The 19,050-nt window shown below is 37.2% G+C and overlaps 1 protein-coding gene across 12 annotated transcripts in view; it reads right to left on the reverse strand.

Moving 5' to 3' along the window:
• Positions 1–19,050, reverse strand: part of USP25 (ubiquitin specific peptidase 25) — a 139,582-nt gene that overhangs the window by 106,844 nt on the left and 13,688 nt on the right. For 11 of the 12 annotated variants that reach the window (XM_017539786.2, XM_037742518.1, XM_017539777.2 and 8 more), the window contains exon 2: positions 2,660–2,737. Coding sequence is in view for 6 of the 12 variants with exons in the window: in XM_017539777.2 (XP_017395266.1) it covers positions 2,660–2,737 (78 nt within the window). In the remaining 6 variants the exon portion in view is untranslated. Of the gene's footprint in view, positions 1–1,295; positions 1,365–2,659; positions 2,738–19,050 lie in introns of those variants that run through there. The other variant, XM_037742504.1, reaches the window with a different exon arrangement.

Consider the following 19,050-nt stretch of genomic DNA (forward strand, 5'->3'; position numbering starts at 1 on the left):
TCATAAAGTATACAATATCAACAGTAATACCCTTTTTACTAATTAAATCTGATACAATGTAAAAATCATCTCTAATTTCTTAGTCTTTTATTACTTTCCTATCTGCTTAATAAAAGTCAACCACAAACTTACACTTTTGAAAAACAAAAAACAAAAAAAAAATGTCTTCTGGAGCTGGCCATATGAAAGAGTGCAAAATGAGTATTTAAAATAATACTTCTACAAACAAGGACAATAAAAAATTCTTAAGAATTTTTAAAACAGCAAAATGAAGAGAGACTTGCCCAGTTACATTTTTATATTCTCTGCATGGTTGACAACCAAAAAACGCTAGCTAAGACAGTTACCTGAAACAACACAGGAAACCCAGATATTCATAACGAAGCTATCTTTGTAACAGAAAACCAGAACATAAAAGGCTCTGTAGGTTTCCTAAGAACTTAGACATGCACATGGGTGTAATAAGAAACGAGTGGAGTGTTCTGGAAAGGAATGACATAGTATGACATTTTAAAAGGTTCACTCTGACTATATATTAAGAATAGACTACAGGAGAGAAAGTGCAGAAGAGAGTCCAATATTATTGCTATCATATTAAATGTGGGACATGACTGTAGGATCAGGATGATTCCAAAATTTAAGGACTGAGCAGCTGGCAGAATAAAGCCGCTAAAGCCTACCCCAATTCCAATTCTAGCAGTCAGTGATGAGAGAAGTAAGAGTGCAGTTTCAAAAGCACCACCACTTTCAAGTATGCTATCTGTCATGAGCATCAGAAGATTCCTAAGTGACTCATCCAAAATGTAAGATACGCTATTGTTAAAGAAGTAAACAAATCGTAAATCTCAATGATGACTAACATTTATTGAGCACGTACTAGATGCCAAGAAATATGTTTCTCATATAATTTAAAAAAAAAAAACAACAAACTAACACAGCAGGAATTTACACAAATTTAAGTTCATTTACTTTTTAGAGCTAAAATACATTCTCAAAAGTACTGAAATTAATCATTGATGTTATGGATGGTGCCCAAAAGGAGACTTCTTGTCAGTTTAAGACTAAGATAGTCAACTCATGATGAAACATCTTAGAAATTTATAATGGGCAACAATTAAGCTTTAAATACACTCTTTTCCCCCAGCTACTGGTAACTGAGACAAAAACTTTGGAAAAATTAAAATTTAATATTAAAAAAAAAAAACTATATACACACATCTTACATCACAGGAAATGCAGATAAGACTTAATTGGAGCTATATATTTCCTAAGTTTAAAAAAAAAATGTGAATTACCCAAATTTATCCTGGCAAGGTGATAGGCTATGGCCTCACACTCAGTAACATATACGGAAAAGGTAGTTTCTGAAAACAGACATGGAATTTAGTGACAATATCTATCAGAATAAAAAAAGACTAGCAATTATCTAAATGTCATAATCATAAAAATTGAGGTAGAACACTTCTGCATCCTCACCAAATCCTTAGAGTGGCTTCATGCACCCAGCATAAAAGCTCTAATACTACTAGTTCATGATATTCCTGATGGGGGAATAAGGTGAAGCAAAGCTTCTAGTAAAAGAAGCATAAATTAAGTCTGCCACCTTGGGATCAGGCTGCCTTGGTTTCTATTCCAAGCTTTTCCATATACGGGCTGTGTGATCTTGGGCAAGTTACCTTAACTTCTCTGTTGCCTCATCTTTTCAAAAGGGGGATGAAACTAATACTTATCTCATAGAGTTGTTATTAGGATGAGCTAGCCCACATAAAGTACTTAAAATGCTGCCTGGTAGTACTAAAAGTTTAATCATCAGTACTAATTATTATTATGACTTTTATTACAATCACCTAATAGATTATTTCTAAAAATAGATAAAAAACTTCTGGGTGGTGGTGGTGGTGGTGGGGAAAAAAAAAAAAAAAAAAAAAACTTCTGCTTGAAACCAACTTCCAAAGGACTGGAGCTGTGTATATGACTGTAATGGCAAAAATGCTGTACTGTGTTTAGCCTATAGTGGTAATATTCAAATAAGCTTAAAATACGGTACAGTTCTATTTCTTAAATAGCTTTCATTCACTCTTTTTCAAAGTGAGTATACACGTGATATGACTCATTTGGATGTCTGTGTGAAAATGAAGGTACAACTAAGACATGACAAAAATAATGCATTTTAGTTGTTGCCTATAGTGAAAAGTTTGAAACTGAATGCTTTTAACTTAGGGTGTAATTAGCTGAATAGGTGCAAATTTATATTTCTGCTTCTCAGGAGAAGAAAAATGTAAACTTTAGGCCTTTTATTAATTTTCTATTTTCCCCTTCTCTTAACACCTCTTCCTCTAATACACCCCACCTTGCACCCTCATGTAAACTCTAAAATCATAGCTCTTAAAAGTAAAACCATTCTGCACAAAAAGCATTTCATATATAGAAAGACACTATCCGTCACTCTAAGGTATCGTGGACATCAGACTGCTAAAAACTAACATGCTCAAAACTGCAATAATTGAGGATTTTACTTTACCAAAGTCCATTCTCATATCTCTAAAACTACCACATGGTTTAATAAAAATAAAAAATAAAAAACTTCAACTATCAAATATAACACATACTAGAGATAAGCATATACCACAAACTGTATATCATAAAACAGAGGCCATACCTTCAAGGCTTGCTGTAGTATCTGGGTGTCATTAATCCCGGTAATTTCTCTCAGTTGATTCAAAAAAGTCTGCTGGTGCTAGAGGGAGGAAAAAACCAAAATCATTATATTCTCAATTCTGAAAATATACAAGGAAAACAAATGACCTCTGGTTTTACAAACAAACAAACAAACAGAATAAACTAGGATAAAAAAGGAAAATGAACTTAAGAAACACCAAGCAACTTCCTCCTTCTAGAAAGAATGAATCATGCTGTGGAGAACTCTTATGTCATTCTCATGTTTCAAAAGGTAACTTCCCTACATTACTCCCCAAGAAGTTTTACTGAATTAGCAGTTTCCGTCCCATTCTTCACCCCCTCATTTATGCCACCTAACAAGAAAAGCAGTCATATCCATGATGGTTAAGCACAAGGAGAGAAACACCTTTGAAAAAGACACACTTTTGGTAGGACATAATTATACCATGGAGATCCTCAGATCTACTTAAAAAAGAGGATCATTTCACTGTCCAATCTGTCATAAAAGATTATAAACTGAATAGATCTTTTGCCCCCATTTGCTTCAGTTCTTTATATGCTTTGGCCTATATAATTGATTACATACTACATTGCAGTGGAGGGAAAAAGAGATAGAGAGATAGAATTTCACTATCAAACTCTCCCCTGATGGCCCCTAAATAAAAACCAACTTCCTCCCCACATCTCTGTATTTCTTAAATTTCCCAACACTATAAAACAGTACCATGAAATATATAAATCACAATGGATATCATAGGAAAAGCAAACCTAATCAATAGAATAGATTAGGATCTACTGAAATTTTTTTAAAAAAGATGTTTTACATTTATCTCAATAATAATTCAGTCAGGAATCTTCAATGGATACTAAAACTACTGAATGAAAGTTTGATCAGGAACAGAATATTTACATCATTTTAAATCTCTATTCCTATAAATTATAAAGGGAGAAAGAATAACTTTATTGTGTTAACAGCAGCGAACCCATATGAATTTGACCAAGAGGTCTAAGGCAGAGTGAGAGATCACGGCAAGTTTTTAGAGCAGGAGTGAAAGTGTATTAAAAAGCTTTAGAGCAGGAATGAAATGAAGTAAAGTACACTTGGAAGAGGACCAAGTGGGCAACTTGGAAGATCAAGTGAACAGTTTGACCTTTGACTTGAGGTTTTATACACTGGCATGCTTCCAGGGTTTGCGTTTCTTCTCCTCTAATTCTTCCCATGGGGTGGGCTGTCCACAGGCACAGTGGCCTGCCAGTACTGGGGAGGAGCTGCATGCACAGTGTGTTTACTGAAATCGTGCACATGCTCATTTGAGGCGTTTTTCCCTTACCAGTTGGGTGTTCCTAGAGGAAGAGCATAGGTCAATTAAACTCCACCATTTTGCGTCTTAGTGCATATATGCTTGAGCCCATTCACCCAAATCCTGGGTTCTTATCAGGAAGCTGCTGATCACCAGTTTCAGTTGTTTTGTTTTGTTTTGTTTGGAGATGGATTCTCTTCTCTGTCACCCAGGCTGGAGTGAATGTAGTGAAGAGGCACGATCTCCGCTCACTGAAACCTCCATCTCCCGGGGTCAAGCAATTTTCCTGTCTCAGCTTCCAGAGCAGCTGGAACTACAGGCGCCCACCACCACGCCCGGCTAATATTCTTATTTTTAGTAGAGGCAGGCTTTTACCATATTGGTCAGGCTGGTCTCAACCTCCTGACCTCAGGTGATCTGCCCGCCTCAGCCTCTGTAAAGTGCTGGGATTACAGGCATGAGCCACCAAGCCTGGCCTCAGGTGTTTCTATCTATTGGGAGACTGGCTGGCACCAGTTGTGACCAATTATTATTTGAGAGAGACTGTTAATAACAGCCTGACCATGGCCTGATGGTTGCCTGACATTCCTGGTGGGGAGGCCCTCTCCTGCCTTGCTCATGTCTGACTAGCTATCTACTGTAACAATAGTGCAAAACCTGAGAGTCACCACCTTAACCAAGAGATCAAAGTTAGTATTACCAATAATGGGATAAAATGGCAGTGCATGCCTCCCGATACTCTATAATCTATGATATTGCCCTGCCGAAAATGCACAACCTAAATTTAATCTTAAGGAAGCATCACACAAACCCAAACTGAGGGATACTGTGAAAAATAATTACTCTATTATCTTCAAAAATGGATATGCCTTGAAAAACAGATGGAGTCTCCACACTAAAGGAGACTAAAAAAGCATGTCAGCCAAATGGGGAGCTGACTGTAGCCCATACCAAATGTCATGCAGAATACTGTTGGAACAACTGGACAAATATGAATATGGAGCACTTAGTAATGACATTTTATTAATATTAAATTCTGGAATTTGATAACTCCAGTACAGTAACTCCAGAGAGTATCTTTTTTATTAGGAAATATATCCTGAAGAATTTAAGTGGTAAAGGGGCATGATGCCTGCAATTTACTATCAAATGCTTTGGGGAGAAAAAAAGTTATGAAGTCCTGTGTGCTAAGTTTGCACTTTTAAATTTGAAATTTCAAAATAAAAAGTTTTTGAATGTTCTGTATTCAGCTTTGTTGACATTAAATTGTAAATTGTGCCTTTCAAAACATGCTTGACAATTTAAATACCGTAAAATATATATTTTTAGAAGTCTAAAAAGTCTAAGAAGTCCTAAACAAATTATATGAAAGGTTTAAGATAATGCAGCCCAAATATCTTTTACAGAAACCGTATGTATTAGGTAGAAACTACATTCAGCTACATTTAACAGATTCCCAACTAAACTGCACCTCCAACACTCTGGAGTGTCTTTCTTTTCTAACTTAGAAGACACAATGGGCACTCCAGACCTAGTAAGGACACCCAGAATGAAGTCTTTATGTAGAACATTCATCAGAATATGTCTGTCACTCCATGGTCTCCACCTCCACTGTCCTGTCCATCCAAGTTCTAGGTAGGATAAACAGAAGGGCAAAGGACAAAAGGTGTCTGCCAAATGAATGGGACTCCTTTAACAAGCCCCACTTACAAACTTCCACTTACAAAAGCATCACAAAGCACAAAACAGTTGTGTGGCAAATCACAGCTGCAAAGGAGACTGGGAAATGCATTTTTTGGATAGGCAAAGGCTGCCCTTCAGAATGAAATCAGGGTTATATTATCAAAAAGAAAAGAATGTTTACTGGATCGGCATTGTCAGTGTCTACCACACCATCAAAGAACTTTCACTTCCATAAAAATATTTTTACAGAGCTGGGATAACGAGGACTAACAATACATATTAAAGTACACAGAGACATACAAAATACCAGGAAGTATCAAAATGTTGAATAAAAGAACTGCCAAATTTACAGACCTGCAATGAGAAAACTAAAATTCTCTTTAAACCTATCAGTTTTTATACCGAAAACCAAAAATAAAATTTGAAGCCCCCTCCCTGTCCTGCACCAACCCCCTACCATCTGAATGAACTTCAAGGCACTCTAAAATTTAACCCGAAAGACTGGTTCAGGCCATGACTACAAGTGGGGGTGAACATGCCTCGTTATACCTTTCCAGCATTAACGTAAACACAGACCTTAAGTCCAGTAAGAAATATTTTCAGTCTATTCTCTCTAAAGCCTGCTACTTGGAGGCTTCATTTCCATGATAAAAAAACCTAGACTGCCACAACCCTTTATCTTAACCCAGACAGTCCTTTCTATTAATAACTCAGCCAGTTGCCAATCAGAATATGTTTAAATCTACCTATGAAATGGAAGCCACCCCGCGACCCCACTTTAAGTTGTCCCGCCCTTCCAGACTGAATCAATGTGAATCTTAACAAATTGACTGCTATGTCTCCTTAAAATGTATAAAAGCTGTACCCCAACCACCTTGGGCAAATTTTGTCAGGACCTCCTGGGGCTGTGTCATGGTCACATACTTAACCCTGGCAAAATAAACTTTCTAAATTGATTGAGACTTGTCTTAGATACTTTTTGGTTTATACTACTTTCATTTAGAAAATTACCAATAACTAGCAATAGAATCATGACTAAGTTATGCAATACCCAATATTATGAATTAAAGGGATAAAAATTTTACAGAAATTATCTTTATTCAATTCAATGTCTTCATTTAGTTACTGTAAAATCCTTGATAATTTTTATAAGCCTGTAATCTCACTGCTACCCGCACTCCATACCTGATTTCACACATAAAGTATTATTTTCCTCAACTGAAAATTATTCAATCATGGCTCAGAAAAAAATTGGAGTACCCAAGGAAATTAGTCATTTGTACAAGTGCTGATGGCCATTAATTACAAAAATCAAAAAATGGCTGTGTCCCCAACAAAATCTCAGATTGAGTTGTAGCTCCCTTAATCCCCATGTGTCGTGGGAGGGACCTGGTAGTAGGTAAGTGAATCATGGGGGCGGGTTTTTCCCATGCTGTTCTTGTGACAGTAAGTGATTATAAGATCCGGTGGTTCTATAAAGGGCAGCTCCCCTGCACACACAGTCTTGCCTGCCGCTGTGCAAGATGTGCCTTTGCTTCTCCTTTCCCTTCTGCCATGATTGTGAGGCCTCTGCAGCCATATGAAACTGCGAGTCCATTAAACTTCTTTTTCTTTATGAATTACCCAGTCTCGGTTATGTCTTTGTTCGCAGCATGAGAGCAGACTAACACACTGGGTAATTTACAAAGGAAAGAGATTTAATGGACTCAGGGTTCCACATGGTGGGCGAGGCCTCACAATCATGGCAGAAAGTAAAGGAGGGGCAAAGGCACATATTACATGGTGGCAGGCAAGAGAGCACTTGTTATAAAATCATCACATCTTGTGACACTTATTCATTATCATGAGAACAGGATGGGGGAAAACTCCCCCGATGATTCAATTATTTCCACCTGGTCCCTCCCATGACACACCAGGGATTATGGGAACTACAACTGAAGATGAGATTTGGATGGGGACACAAAGTATAACTGTATCACTCAGTCTCAGGTTATGTTCTTATAGCAGAGAACAGACTAATACAAATATGTATCTTCTTCCACTAAGAAAGTAGTTCTCAAACTTTAATGTATAGAAGGATGGCTTCATGAGTTTGTTAATAATGAAGATGCCCAGGCCTCATCCCCAAAGACTGATTCTAAAGAGACCAGTCTGGGTTAAGGTCTAAGGATCTGCATTTTAATAAGCACTTCAAATGATTCTGATGCAGATCAACTTAGAAGCAGAGTCTGAGTTAAACATACAACTATTTTTAGGTGAAAAATACATAATCCATACAGAAGTTATCCTTACAAAATCATATTAAGCTAAAGCAGAATACAAAATAGTATATATACAAATTAATGACTAAAAGGTAAAATGTGAACATGGATATGAATCCCAGAAAAGATTACACTGCCTATGCTAGACTCCCAATTCTCCCATCACTGTATCCATACTCTTTGCCACTTTCCACTTCCTCCCCTAGAGACATGCTGTATTTCCCTGCGGTATGGATGATGGGCTTTGACTAATGGCGTGTTGGCAGCCAGCATGCAAGCAGACATGAAACATACCTGCATGGCTGGGCTTGCCCTGTTGAACTTCTGCAACCTACTTAAGAAGAACATGACTTGGTAGCCCACTTGCCTAAGAAGAATGAGGCACATGTGAAGAAAGCCACCCCAGCCAACCAACAAATCTGTAAGTGCGAGTGACAATATTTTGGTATGCCACTGGGTTTTGAGGTGGTTTGTCATGGTGGTTTGATAAAGTGTAACAAGAATACTGAGTATATTATGGAGAAGAGCAAGGTCTTTGAAATTTTTATTTTGCCATTTTATTTTTTAATACAAAGTCATGCAAATATCCTAGAAAAAAAAGCAGGTTTAATCTCTAGCATAGTTTTTATAAATCATGACTGAAAATGAAACAATAAAAAGAACTGGGGATGGGGGAGGAGGCTAGGTGGAAAAGAAAAAAAAGATGAAAGAATTTTCTTAGCTAAACCTAGGTAGAAATAAATGGAAAGAAGTGAGCAATGAGAAAAATTCTAAGTTTAAGTTAGAAAAGCCACCTCATTTGTAAAGTTTTTTCCCTTTGTTACTGGCATCATCCAGTTGTGTTTTTCCTGTATTTGAAAACCTGCACCTTCACCTCCTGCAATTATATGGAGTTTTTGTTGCCATTTCTGTTGCGATCAAGACCATAGCGTGTTTTTCAAGGTTTGTACCTTCCCATTTATTAAACTTCGGATCTGTGATATACTCTGATCCCCAACTGGAAATGTCCTAAATATGGTCCTCTCCTTGACCAGTAATTCCAAATCTAAGGTGGTTCCCATCCAATCCACTTCCATATTAGACTCCTTTTCTGAACTCTGAGATGGTCCTTGTAGGGATTTTTAATCTAGTAAAGTACAGGGAGATGGATTCAACCTGTTCCCACGAATAAACCAAAAGAGCAAGATGCAATGTCCAAAGAGATTCAGTCACTTGCAAATACCACAAAAGTCAATAAGCAAAGAAGTCAAGATTACATACGGGACTTAAGATTCCTTGTTATTTTTACTGCACAATGACATCCTTAAGTGTCTACTATGTGCAAAATATAGTACTATGCACTTCAAGTATAAGAAAATATTGGTAATTTCAATATACATTAAAAATCTGAGAGTTTCACAGAAATTCTTTCCCTTCTCAGGTGACCACATTAAATGCTGGGTTTTTTTTAAAAAATCAGTTTCAATACAAAGAGCATATTTAACATCAGTATAACGTTTTGAGGATGCAAAAAAAAGGATCACTGGGCCAAGCCAAGGAAAGAAAATATAAATTTATTATATTCTTGCTATATACCAATGTGAGGTTAAGTAAACAATGCCCCGAAGTATGGTGTTCTGGCTTGCTGAGTGCTTTGAACAAAAGCAACTGAAAGGACTCAGAAAAAAGACCCAGAACCAAAGTCTGTCTCTGACATTCTCCTGCCTCCCTGCTTTCCCTTCCAAAGCACAGGGAGAAGTTTTCTCTGAAATTCCCTTATCTGACTAAGGGAGGTTCATCCAGAAGGAATCAAATTGTCTTGGATAATTCCCTGGAATCTATATAAACCAGAGAAGATTAATTCCTATAGCAGGAGAGAAAACTAAAAATTGCCATGCCCCTGGGCATACCATTCCCACACAGACTTTTCACCTATTCTTTTGACTATTCTTCTAAGGGCTATTCGTTACCTCAGAGACTTTATATAATAAAGGCAACTTTTGTTTGTAATTTAGTTCTGCCCCTCACCTCTCAAAAAATGTCACCATCTCTCCCGAAGCCCAGAAGAATTTTGTACTGGGTCATTGCCTGCTCTTCAGGCACACTCAACTCCCCCTGAAATCATTACTCTTCCTCTAAAATTGCCTGCATCCTCCACTTCTCCCTTTATGAAGTGGGATTTAGGTTTCACCAATCTGGCCCTTTTTAGAGTCTGTTTTTTTATAGTCCCCACCCATGTTTGCATGTCAATAAATTTTTATGCACTTTATCTTGTTAATCTGTTTACTGTCAGTTTATGTCAGCACTCAATCAAACTTTCATAGGGAAAGTTTAAACTTCCCTATACTAGACTATTTTCAATGTTTGCAATGTATAATCTCATTTAATACACACATACATACACACACCCTCTGGGAGGTTCCTCTCATTGTATAGATGACAGAGACTTCAAGACATTAGTAAGTGCAGAGAGGAATGAAATGAAGTGTTTCAAACTCCATGTACTTGCCATATTTTCTCAACTCTAGGATATCTAACATTGGAGATTAAAGATTCAATAAAAAATGAAAACTCAGTGCAAAAATCCACTATTATGCTGATGTAAAATACTTAGAAACTGTAGAAGAAAACTAAAGCACCACTGACTACAAGGGAGAAAAAAAATTGGGTTAAGCGGTGGATGACTCATTAAGTCAGTCACTGGCTCCTTTAGCTAAATTTCCAAATATAAATGAAACTTGGTTCAGGAAAACAAAGTCAAAGGTTTCCATCCTTGGGGGTGGGGTGGACGGGGGAGTCAACTTTTAGAATGACCTCTAAAAAAACCTTCCAAATTTTCTAAGAATAGAGGGAAAAAATAGTCTGATAGAAACTCCAAAGACATTCTTAAACTTCAGAATCACATGTGCTGCTAAGCACCAAATGGAAAGCATTTCAAAGTTACCTGTCAATGACAAGATTAATTCATTCTACTGTCTTTAAAGTGAGCAACCACACACACATCTGTTTCTGCAAATACGTGTGCATCTACCCAATAACACTAAACTGCTATAGTCATCTTCTCTTATCATAAGAAACCTCTAAAATTCACTGTCCAAGAATTTGAAGTACATAACACAACCTTCATGTTTGTAAGTCCAAATCTGCCTCTAAATAGCTAGAAAGCAAAGAAGAAAAAAATATCCTGAGTCATGTTTTTCTTGTTTATCTGTAAGCCTAATCTTTCATTTCCCTTCAAATGTAATATTCTATGACTTGTCTCAGGAATTTTCCTACAGGACAGTCCTTCTCATACCTTAAAGGGCCTCTGCTTCCTAGAGTCCCTACCTCTGTCCCCAGCATTACCTTGCACTGCTTTCCCCTGGCATTCCTCTTCCCTCTCTTTCATTCAGGGTCTAGGAAATATCATTCTCCTTCGTAATGCAAAGATCTTTACACATGTAGGTGCCTTCTGTTAGACTCATCACAAATTATAATATACTACGATTAATCACAAGAAGGTAAACCCAAAGACGACAGAAGCATGCGCACTAAAGCACTGCTAGGCATCAAATGGTAATCATTTCAAAGATATCAATGAGAGGATTAATTAGTTCATCACCGTACTCCTGGTACGTACATATAATGCCTGGCACATGGAAAGCACTCAATCAATATTGATTGAATAAATGAATACAGCAGAGCCTGCAGATGCGAGCTGGAACAAGTCATATCACAAGACAAGCTTATCCACAGACAAGAGGGACTAATGATTGGAGATGGGAATGCTGGGGCGCAGGACACACTGGCCCCCAAATAAGACTGTAGGAGACTAGCATATGCCACCCCAAAATATACTTATTTGGCATATTTTGAGGTAGTTATTTTGAGAAACTGCGGACACAAAAGTAGCCTTGAAAAACTGTCCTTTTGTTAAAAAAAAAAATCTTTATAGGAAATCTACATTAGAAAAAGTATCTGTATCACAAAGGGCTGCAACTCTTATTATTGAGAGGCTTTTTATCTGCACAGACACCCTTTATTCACCATACATTTCCTCCCCTCACCCTCTCATAACATGTGTTGCCGCCCCTCCCAGAAGCCCCAAACCCCTATCCCTTTCTGTAGCTCCAGATGCTACATAAGCTTCAATCATGTGACCCTTCAAGTCTCTCATTTTGTGGGACTCCTGTAAGTACCTATGTAATTAAAATGGTTTTTCTCCTGTTAATCTGCCTCATGTCAATTTAGTTTCTAGTCCAGTCAAAGAACACAGAAAGGTAAAAAGAAGCCATTTTTTTCCTCCCACACAGGAACAAGAAGCATACTAATAAGCAAACTGTCTAATTCTTCTAAATTCAAGAAGCATACATAAGTCAGGCCCACTCCCTCCTACATTCCATCTAGAATTTCCTAGTTATGGTCCTGTCAATCTCACTTAAAGGTTGGTATAAGGTATATTATTATTGAAATTCCTAATTGCAAATAATCTATATAACAGTCCCATGAAGGTGTCAGCAGACAAGGAGGGTCCCCAGGGACTATAGGAATTTAATCAACTTGAGTAACTGGCCCATTTATAGCGTCCTGCCTTGCAACCTTTTTTTTCCCAAACCCTGTGGCGAATGATCTCACCTAGTCAGTTGGAGCCAACTCCTGACAGACCCTAGCAACTTACAGATGAACCTGAGTGAACTTTGCTCATTATCATGCTAAAGTAACCACCCTGGGGGGAACTATAGTTTCATTACCATAACATGTGACCTACCTGCTAGCCCAGTGACTCACTGCATCTACACCACTGGGACCCCTCCTCTACAAGTCATGTCACACCCTCTCCCCTATCTGTCACTCTACAAAACCTTCCTGTCATTTTTCCCTTGAAGAAACAATGCTCTAAAGAATACTCCCAGTAGTCTACTTATTTATGACAAGTAGTAAAACTCCTATTGATCAAAATCTGCATTCTCTTGAAAAGTAGTTCACTACTCACTAGACAACAAATCCTGGTTTTCAAGTATTTGGGGAATAACAAATGGTTCAGGTATTCTGCATATCCTACTGCCAACAGTGAAGCTTTTCTCAATCTTTTTGGATTAACAGCACTTTAGCGTTAAAATAAATTATTCATATATCTCTATGGGCATATAAATCTGAAGATATAAATCTTAAAAATGTCATGAATTCTAAATTTTAAAAGTCTCTTCCTTACTTTTTATAGAATTCCAGAGCTAAAACATTAAGCATCCATGTAATCAAGAAATAAATAAATAAGATACTTTAGGAGAAACAGCTAGCAAAGAACAATGGATATAGCTAGTCCCAGATAAATGGTGGTTTCTATCCTCCCTTGTGCAGAGTCCTTTTTCCAACCTGTCACCCAACCTTTCAACTATGTCTGCATCATGTTATGACCTTGAAGAGTATTCCGCATCTGGCCAGATGCGTTGCCTCACACCTGTAATCCCAGCACTTTGGGAGGCCAAGGTGGGCAGATCACCTCAGGTGAGGAGTTTGAGACCAGCCTGACCAACATGGTGAAACCCCATCTCTTCTAAAAATAAAAAAATTAGCCAGGCATAATGGTGCATGCCTCTAATCCCAGCTACTTGGGAGGCTGAGGCAGGAGAATCGTTTGAACCCCGGAGGCAGAGGTTGCAGTGAGCTGGTATCACGCCACTGTACTCCAGCCTGGGCAACGAGAGTGAAACTCCATCTCAAAAGATATAATAAGCAAAATTTTTTTTTTTTTTTTTTTTTGAGACGGAGTTTCGCTCTTGTTACCCAGGCTGGAGTGCAACGGCGCGATCTCAGCTCACCGCAACCTCCGCCTCCCGGGTTCAGGCAATTCTCCTGCCCCAGCCTCCTGAGTCGCTGGGATTACAGGCACACGCCACCATGCCCAGCTAATTTTTTGTATTTTTAGTAGAGACGGGGTTTCACCATGTTGACCAGGATGGTCTCGATCTCTTGACCTCGTGATCCACCCACCTCGGCCTCCCAAAGTGCTGGGATTACAGGCTTGAGCCACCGCGCCTGGCTACTAAGCAAAAATTTTTTAAAAAATAAAAGAATATTCCCTACCCCAATTAATTAGATAAAAGAAATGCATCATCAGTAGAAACTCTAAATGCAATTCTCCCATAAAGTATTGTTACACAGCAACATAAGCTAAGTTCATACAGAGTTAAATACATTTCCAAATAAGAACCCAACACCAGAAAACATGGTTTCTATGGGAACATGTATTTTCAGTTCCAAAAACCCAACTTGCAAAATCTTTTGGAACACAGTCTGCTTTTAAATTAGAGTGCCTATATTCTGGAAAACAAGTAGGTAAACAAAACTTTTATGAATTAAATCATATCCTTGAATCACCACGTCTGCAGTTTAAAATATGTACGTAACTTGTTTTTTATGCTAATAATCATATTCCTACTATAGCTCTCTTGTCCAATTAAATCTTTATGTATCTCTAGTTTCTGTACTTAAGTTTGCATAATTAATTTATAATCCAAAAATAAACTCCTTATACTAATGAAATAAAATAAACGTGCTCTAAGGAGAACTCTGAAACTGGAATACTATATAGTTCCCAGCAGTTCTATTTGTCACAATTCCGTAAAGCAAATACAGCTTTTGGTCATGCTAATTGCTTACATAACATGCCCTATGGTCTCTTGGAAACAAAGTACATGCTCTATACCACTTCAAAAGAGCTACTGGCAGGAACACCCCAAGCTGCAGCACTTCTGCAAAGTGCTCTGCCGTCCACTGGGCTTCATTCACAACCTCTCCAACAAGAACCAGGACTCTCAGAGTCTTGGGGCATCCAGAGGGCCTCTCCCAAATTTATTTCTTCCTTTATTCTTAAGAGTTTCCTTTACCCTTTAGCAGCCAATCATCTGTTCCTAGCCAATACTTCTTTATACCATATCTTCTTTGTTCTAATTTTTGTCCTTTCTTTGTCCTCATTGTACCCTGATACAACTTCCTTGAAAGCAATTTTTGCATACTAACAGTATATTAAAATGTAATTCTATATTTTTAAGAGAAAAAAACACAAAAACAATTAGAGGAAAAAGTTAACTATATACGCTGAGCTCTATCCTAGAACTATTTACTGAACACTTATTAAAAACATTTAAGACGCAGGGCATGGTAGCTCATGCCTGTAATTCCAGCACTTTGTGAGGCCCAGGCGGAGATCACCTGAGGTCAGATTGAGACCAGGCTGACCCATATGGTGAAACTCCGTCTCTACTAAAAATACAAAAATTAGCCAGGTGTGGTGGTGTGCACCTGTGGTCCCAGCTACTCAGGAGGCTGAGACAGGAGAATTGCTTGAACCCGGAAGATGGAGTTTACAGTGAGCCAAGATTGTGCCACTACACTCCTGCCTGGGTGAGAGTGAGACTCCATCTCAAAGAAAAAAAAAAAGCATATAATATATAAGGCACTGGAGATTTCATTAAGGTATAACTGATTAAATCATTGGCCATTGGTGACTGAACTCAATCTGCCGCCCCTCTTCCCTCCCTAGATGTTGGAGAGGGTTTGAAATTTCTCACCCTCTAACTACATTGGTTGGTTTTTGTGACAAAGAGCACCCATCCTGAAGCTGAAGCTATATAGCCTCTCCTCCCCAGAAACCCCAGACCCATGCCAGTCATCTGGCTGGTACAGACTAAATAGCAAATCCCAAAGGCTTTAATGGCTCCATGCCAGGAACATGGGGAAAAGACCAAATATTATTATATCACACTCAGCCAAATAAAGCCACATGTAGATAACAGAAGGCACTAAATCATTTAAGGTTTATTTGTCCTTGCTCATAGACTTCTCTTTACTCGGAATAACACTTCAACCTGCCTACAAATCTTCAACAGTTTATTTCAGCTACTATATCCTTTATAAGATCTTTCCTAGTCCTCTTATATCCTCTTAGTTCTACCTACAAATACTTTAACTTCCAATATCATATGCACTTCTGGCTCAAGTTGTATATTATTTATTTCTCAATCTGCTTAAAACAAAGAATAAATAAATGAACGGGCATGATACTGTGTGATGTCTAAGCAGAAATGTAGACATGCAATTGAAAACCTTAAACTAGAATTTATGATAATATGCAACATTACATTTACTTTTATTACACGTGCTTGATAGGAATGAAAATACATGACTCGGAAATTAGACAATCTCTCAAAGATGAAGCTTGCAAAGAAATCAGAAAATCAAAGACAAACCTTGGAAAATTCCCACAGATAAGCAGAAACACATATTAGTAGCTAAATTTTAGCATATCCCATATGTAAATCATTTAAACATAGGTACTTAAAGCTCACACAGCAAAAGCCAGAGAGCCCACAGAATTCTCGCCCAATAGCTATGCCTACTTGCTACTGCTTACTCAAAAATTCTCAATGATTGTGTTTGTAACAAACTTTCAAATACTAAAATTTTTGGCCACACAGTTAAAAAGGTTTAAAATCTGCACCACAACAAAGTGTAACAACTCTGAGAAGGAGGGCGCAGGTAGCAACAAAGCAATAATACAATTATTACTTCAGTATAATAATACTATTCCACAATGTCTACAAAAGTAGTTATCACACTGCAGAGCAATATGTCCCTCTGTTGATTGCCCAGGCACTCAAATATGTACACGAGGTAAAGTGCTCACAAGTTCTGATAATTATTTGCCACTAACTTAAAAGTAAGCTATAATTCTTACCTGTTATTCACAGCAAGTTTATCCTGCTCTATACTAAATCATACAACCTGTTCAATTCAACATGGAAATATCAGCATTTACCAAGCTATAGCTTAAAAAAAACTCAGGAGCATACCTGTCACAGTTTTATAATAAAAAGGCTGAGGCCAAGAATACCATTCACTCTACAGTATTATTATTTAGGTATCAAGTCAGAAATGCAGTATGGATTACAACAGAAATAAGTTTACTCCCAAAAGCTTAATAACACATTACAATATCCTGAAATACATATACTAATTTCCTTAGTTGAAGTCACAAATGCCAAATTACTTCTGCAAAACACTGCCATCTGTCAAATTAAGTTAACCTTGTTATCTGAATTTCCCAGTTATATAGTTTTGGTTACATTTAAGATACTAGTTGGTTTTTCATCTTATTACATAAGAGCTATCCAACAGAACAAAATAAATTTACGTCTAGTTTATGTTTAAACAAGTTTCAGTAAAACTATAATAAAAATATTTTAATTTGGCTGAGCACAGTGGCTCATGCCTGTGATGCCAATGCTTTGGAAGGCCAAAGTGAAAGGCTTAACACCAGGAGTTCAAGACCAACCAGAGAAACAGAACAAGACCCCCATATCTCTATAAAAGAACTAAAAAAAAAGCCGGGTGGGTGGTATGCACCTACAGTCCCAGCTACTTGGGAGGCTGAGGTGGGAGGATAACATGGGCCCAGGAGTTTGAGGCTGAAGCAAGCTATGATTATGTCACTGCACTCCAGGCTGGGCAAGAGAGCAAGACCCTGTCTCAAAAACATATTTTTTAATTCAAGGGAGAGAGTTCCTGACACCTGTTTTTCTTTCAAATGGTCCCAACTCAAGAATTTATATATATATATATATATATATATATATATATATATATATATACATACACACACACAATTGTCAGGTAGAGTATTAATGGAAAGGAGAAGCTGTTCAGTTAAGTCACTGGTTCTTCAGGGGGGAAAATTAAATTTGGACATCTACTTAAACAACTTGCACAAATCAAACCCAAGTGGAATGAAACTTAAATGCTGAATGATGACAAAATAAGAAAACACTTAGAAGGCAACAATTGAGACTATTTTTATGAAACAGGACATGGAAATTCAAATAACAAAGGAAACTATATATGAAGCTAAATTAAAACTAAAAATTTCTATTCAAGAAAGAACATAAAGAGAATAAAAACACATCATGAAAACAGAAAATACTTGCAAAACATATACCGTAGTTTCCCCTTATCTCTTGTTTCACTTTTTAAAGTTTCAGTTACCAGTGGTCAACTGCAGTCTAAAAACATTAAATAAAAAATTCCAGAATCAATTTTTTAAATTGTGCACTATTGGGACTGAGTTCTATGCATAATGAAATCTCACTCCATGTCACCCACACGTGAATCTTCCCTTTGTCCAACATATCCACACTGTGTATACTACCCACTTAGTACTCAGTAGCCATCTCAGTTATCAGGTATTCTGAAAAAGACTACATTCGCATAACATTATAGTATGTTATCATAATTGTTCCATTTCATTACTAGTTGTTGTTAGTCTCTTACTGTACCTAATTTATAAATTAAACTTTATTACAGGTAGGTATACATAGGGAAAAAAACCTATATGTACTATATACATATATGTGTGCCTAATTTATAAAATAAACTTTACCACAGGCACGTGTATGTATAAGAAAAAACTATACTATATAGTATTGAACCATACTATATATAGTACACTATTTCAAGTGCTTTGAAAATGTATGCAGTATGTTATGTCAATGTAGTCTCTTTCTAAATATACTATATATATGGTTCAATACTAGCCACAGTTTCAAGCACCCACTGTCTTGACACATATTCCACGAAGGTAAAGGCAGACTATTGTAAATAGAAAAACAAAAGTAGTATCTAAACTATAAAGAATTACCTCAAATCATAAAGAAAGAGATAAACAGCCCAAAAGAAAAAACAAGCAAGAGAAACAAATGTCAATTTCACAGAAAAAAAATCACAATGGACCATAAATATATAAAGAGAAAACCAAACAGTTTAACTGTAGAATGGTTAAGCTGTGGTGTATCTAGAAGTATAAATGAACTTTAACACATTTTTAGTAAAATATTAGATATCCAGAAATAGATGGAAACTTTCTCAACCTTATATAAGTCATCTACAATAAGAAGTGCAACAGCTAAAATCATAGTAGTAGACTGAATGCTTTCCACATAAAATCGGCAACAAGACAAAGATGTCTGTCATTACCACTTCTATTAAACATATTACAGAAGACTTCAAAGAATACAATTTTTTAAGGCCGGGCGCGGTGGCTCAAGCCTGTAATCCCAGCACTTTGGGAGGCCGAGGCGGGTGGATCACGAGGTCAGGAGATCGAGACCATCCTG

This window comes from Cebus imitator, unplaced genomic scaffold, assembly GCF_001604975.1.
Source record: "Cebus imitator isolate Cc_AM_T3 unplaced genomic scaffold, Cebus_imitator-1.0 Scaffold7, whole genome shotgun sequence".
Taxonomy (NCBI): domain Eukaryota; kingdom Metazoa; phylum Chordata; class Mammalia; order Primates; family Cebidae; genus Cebus; species Cebus imitator.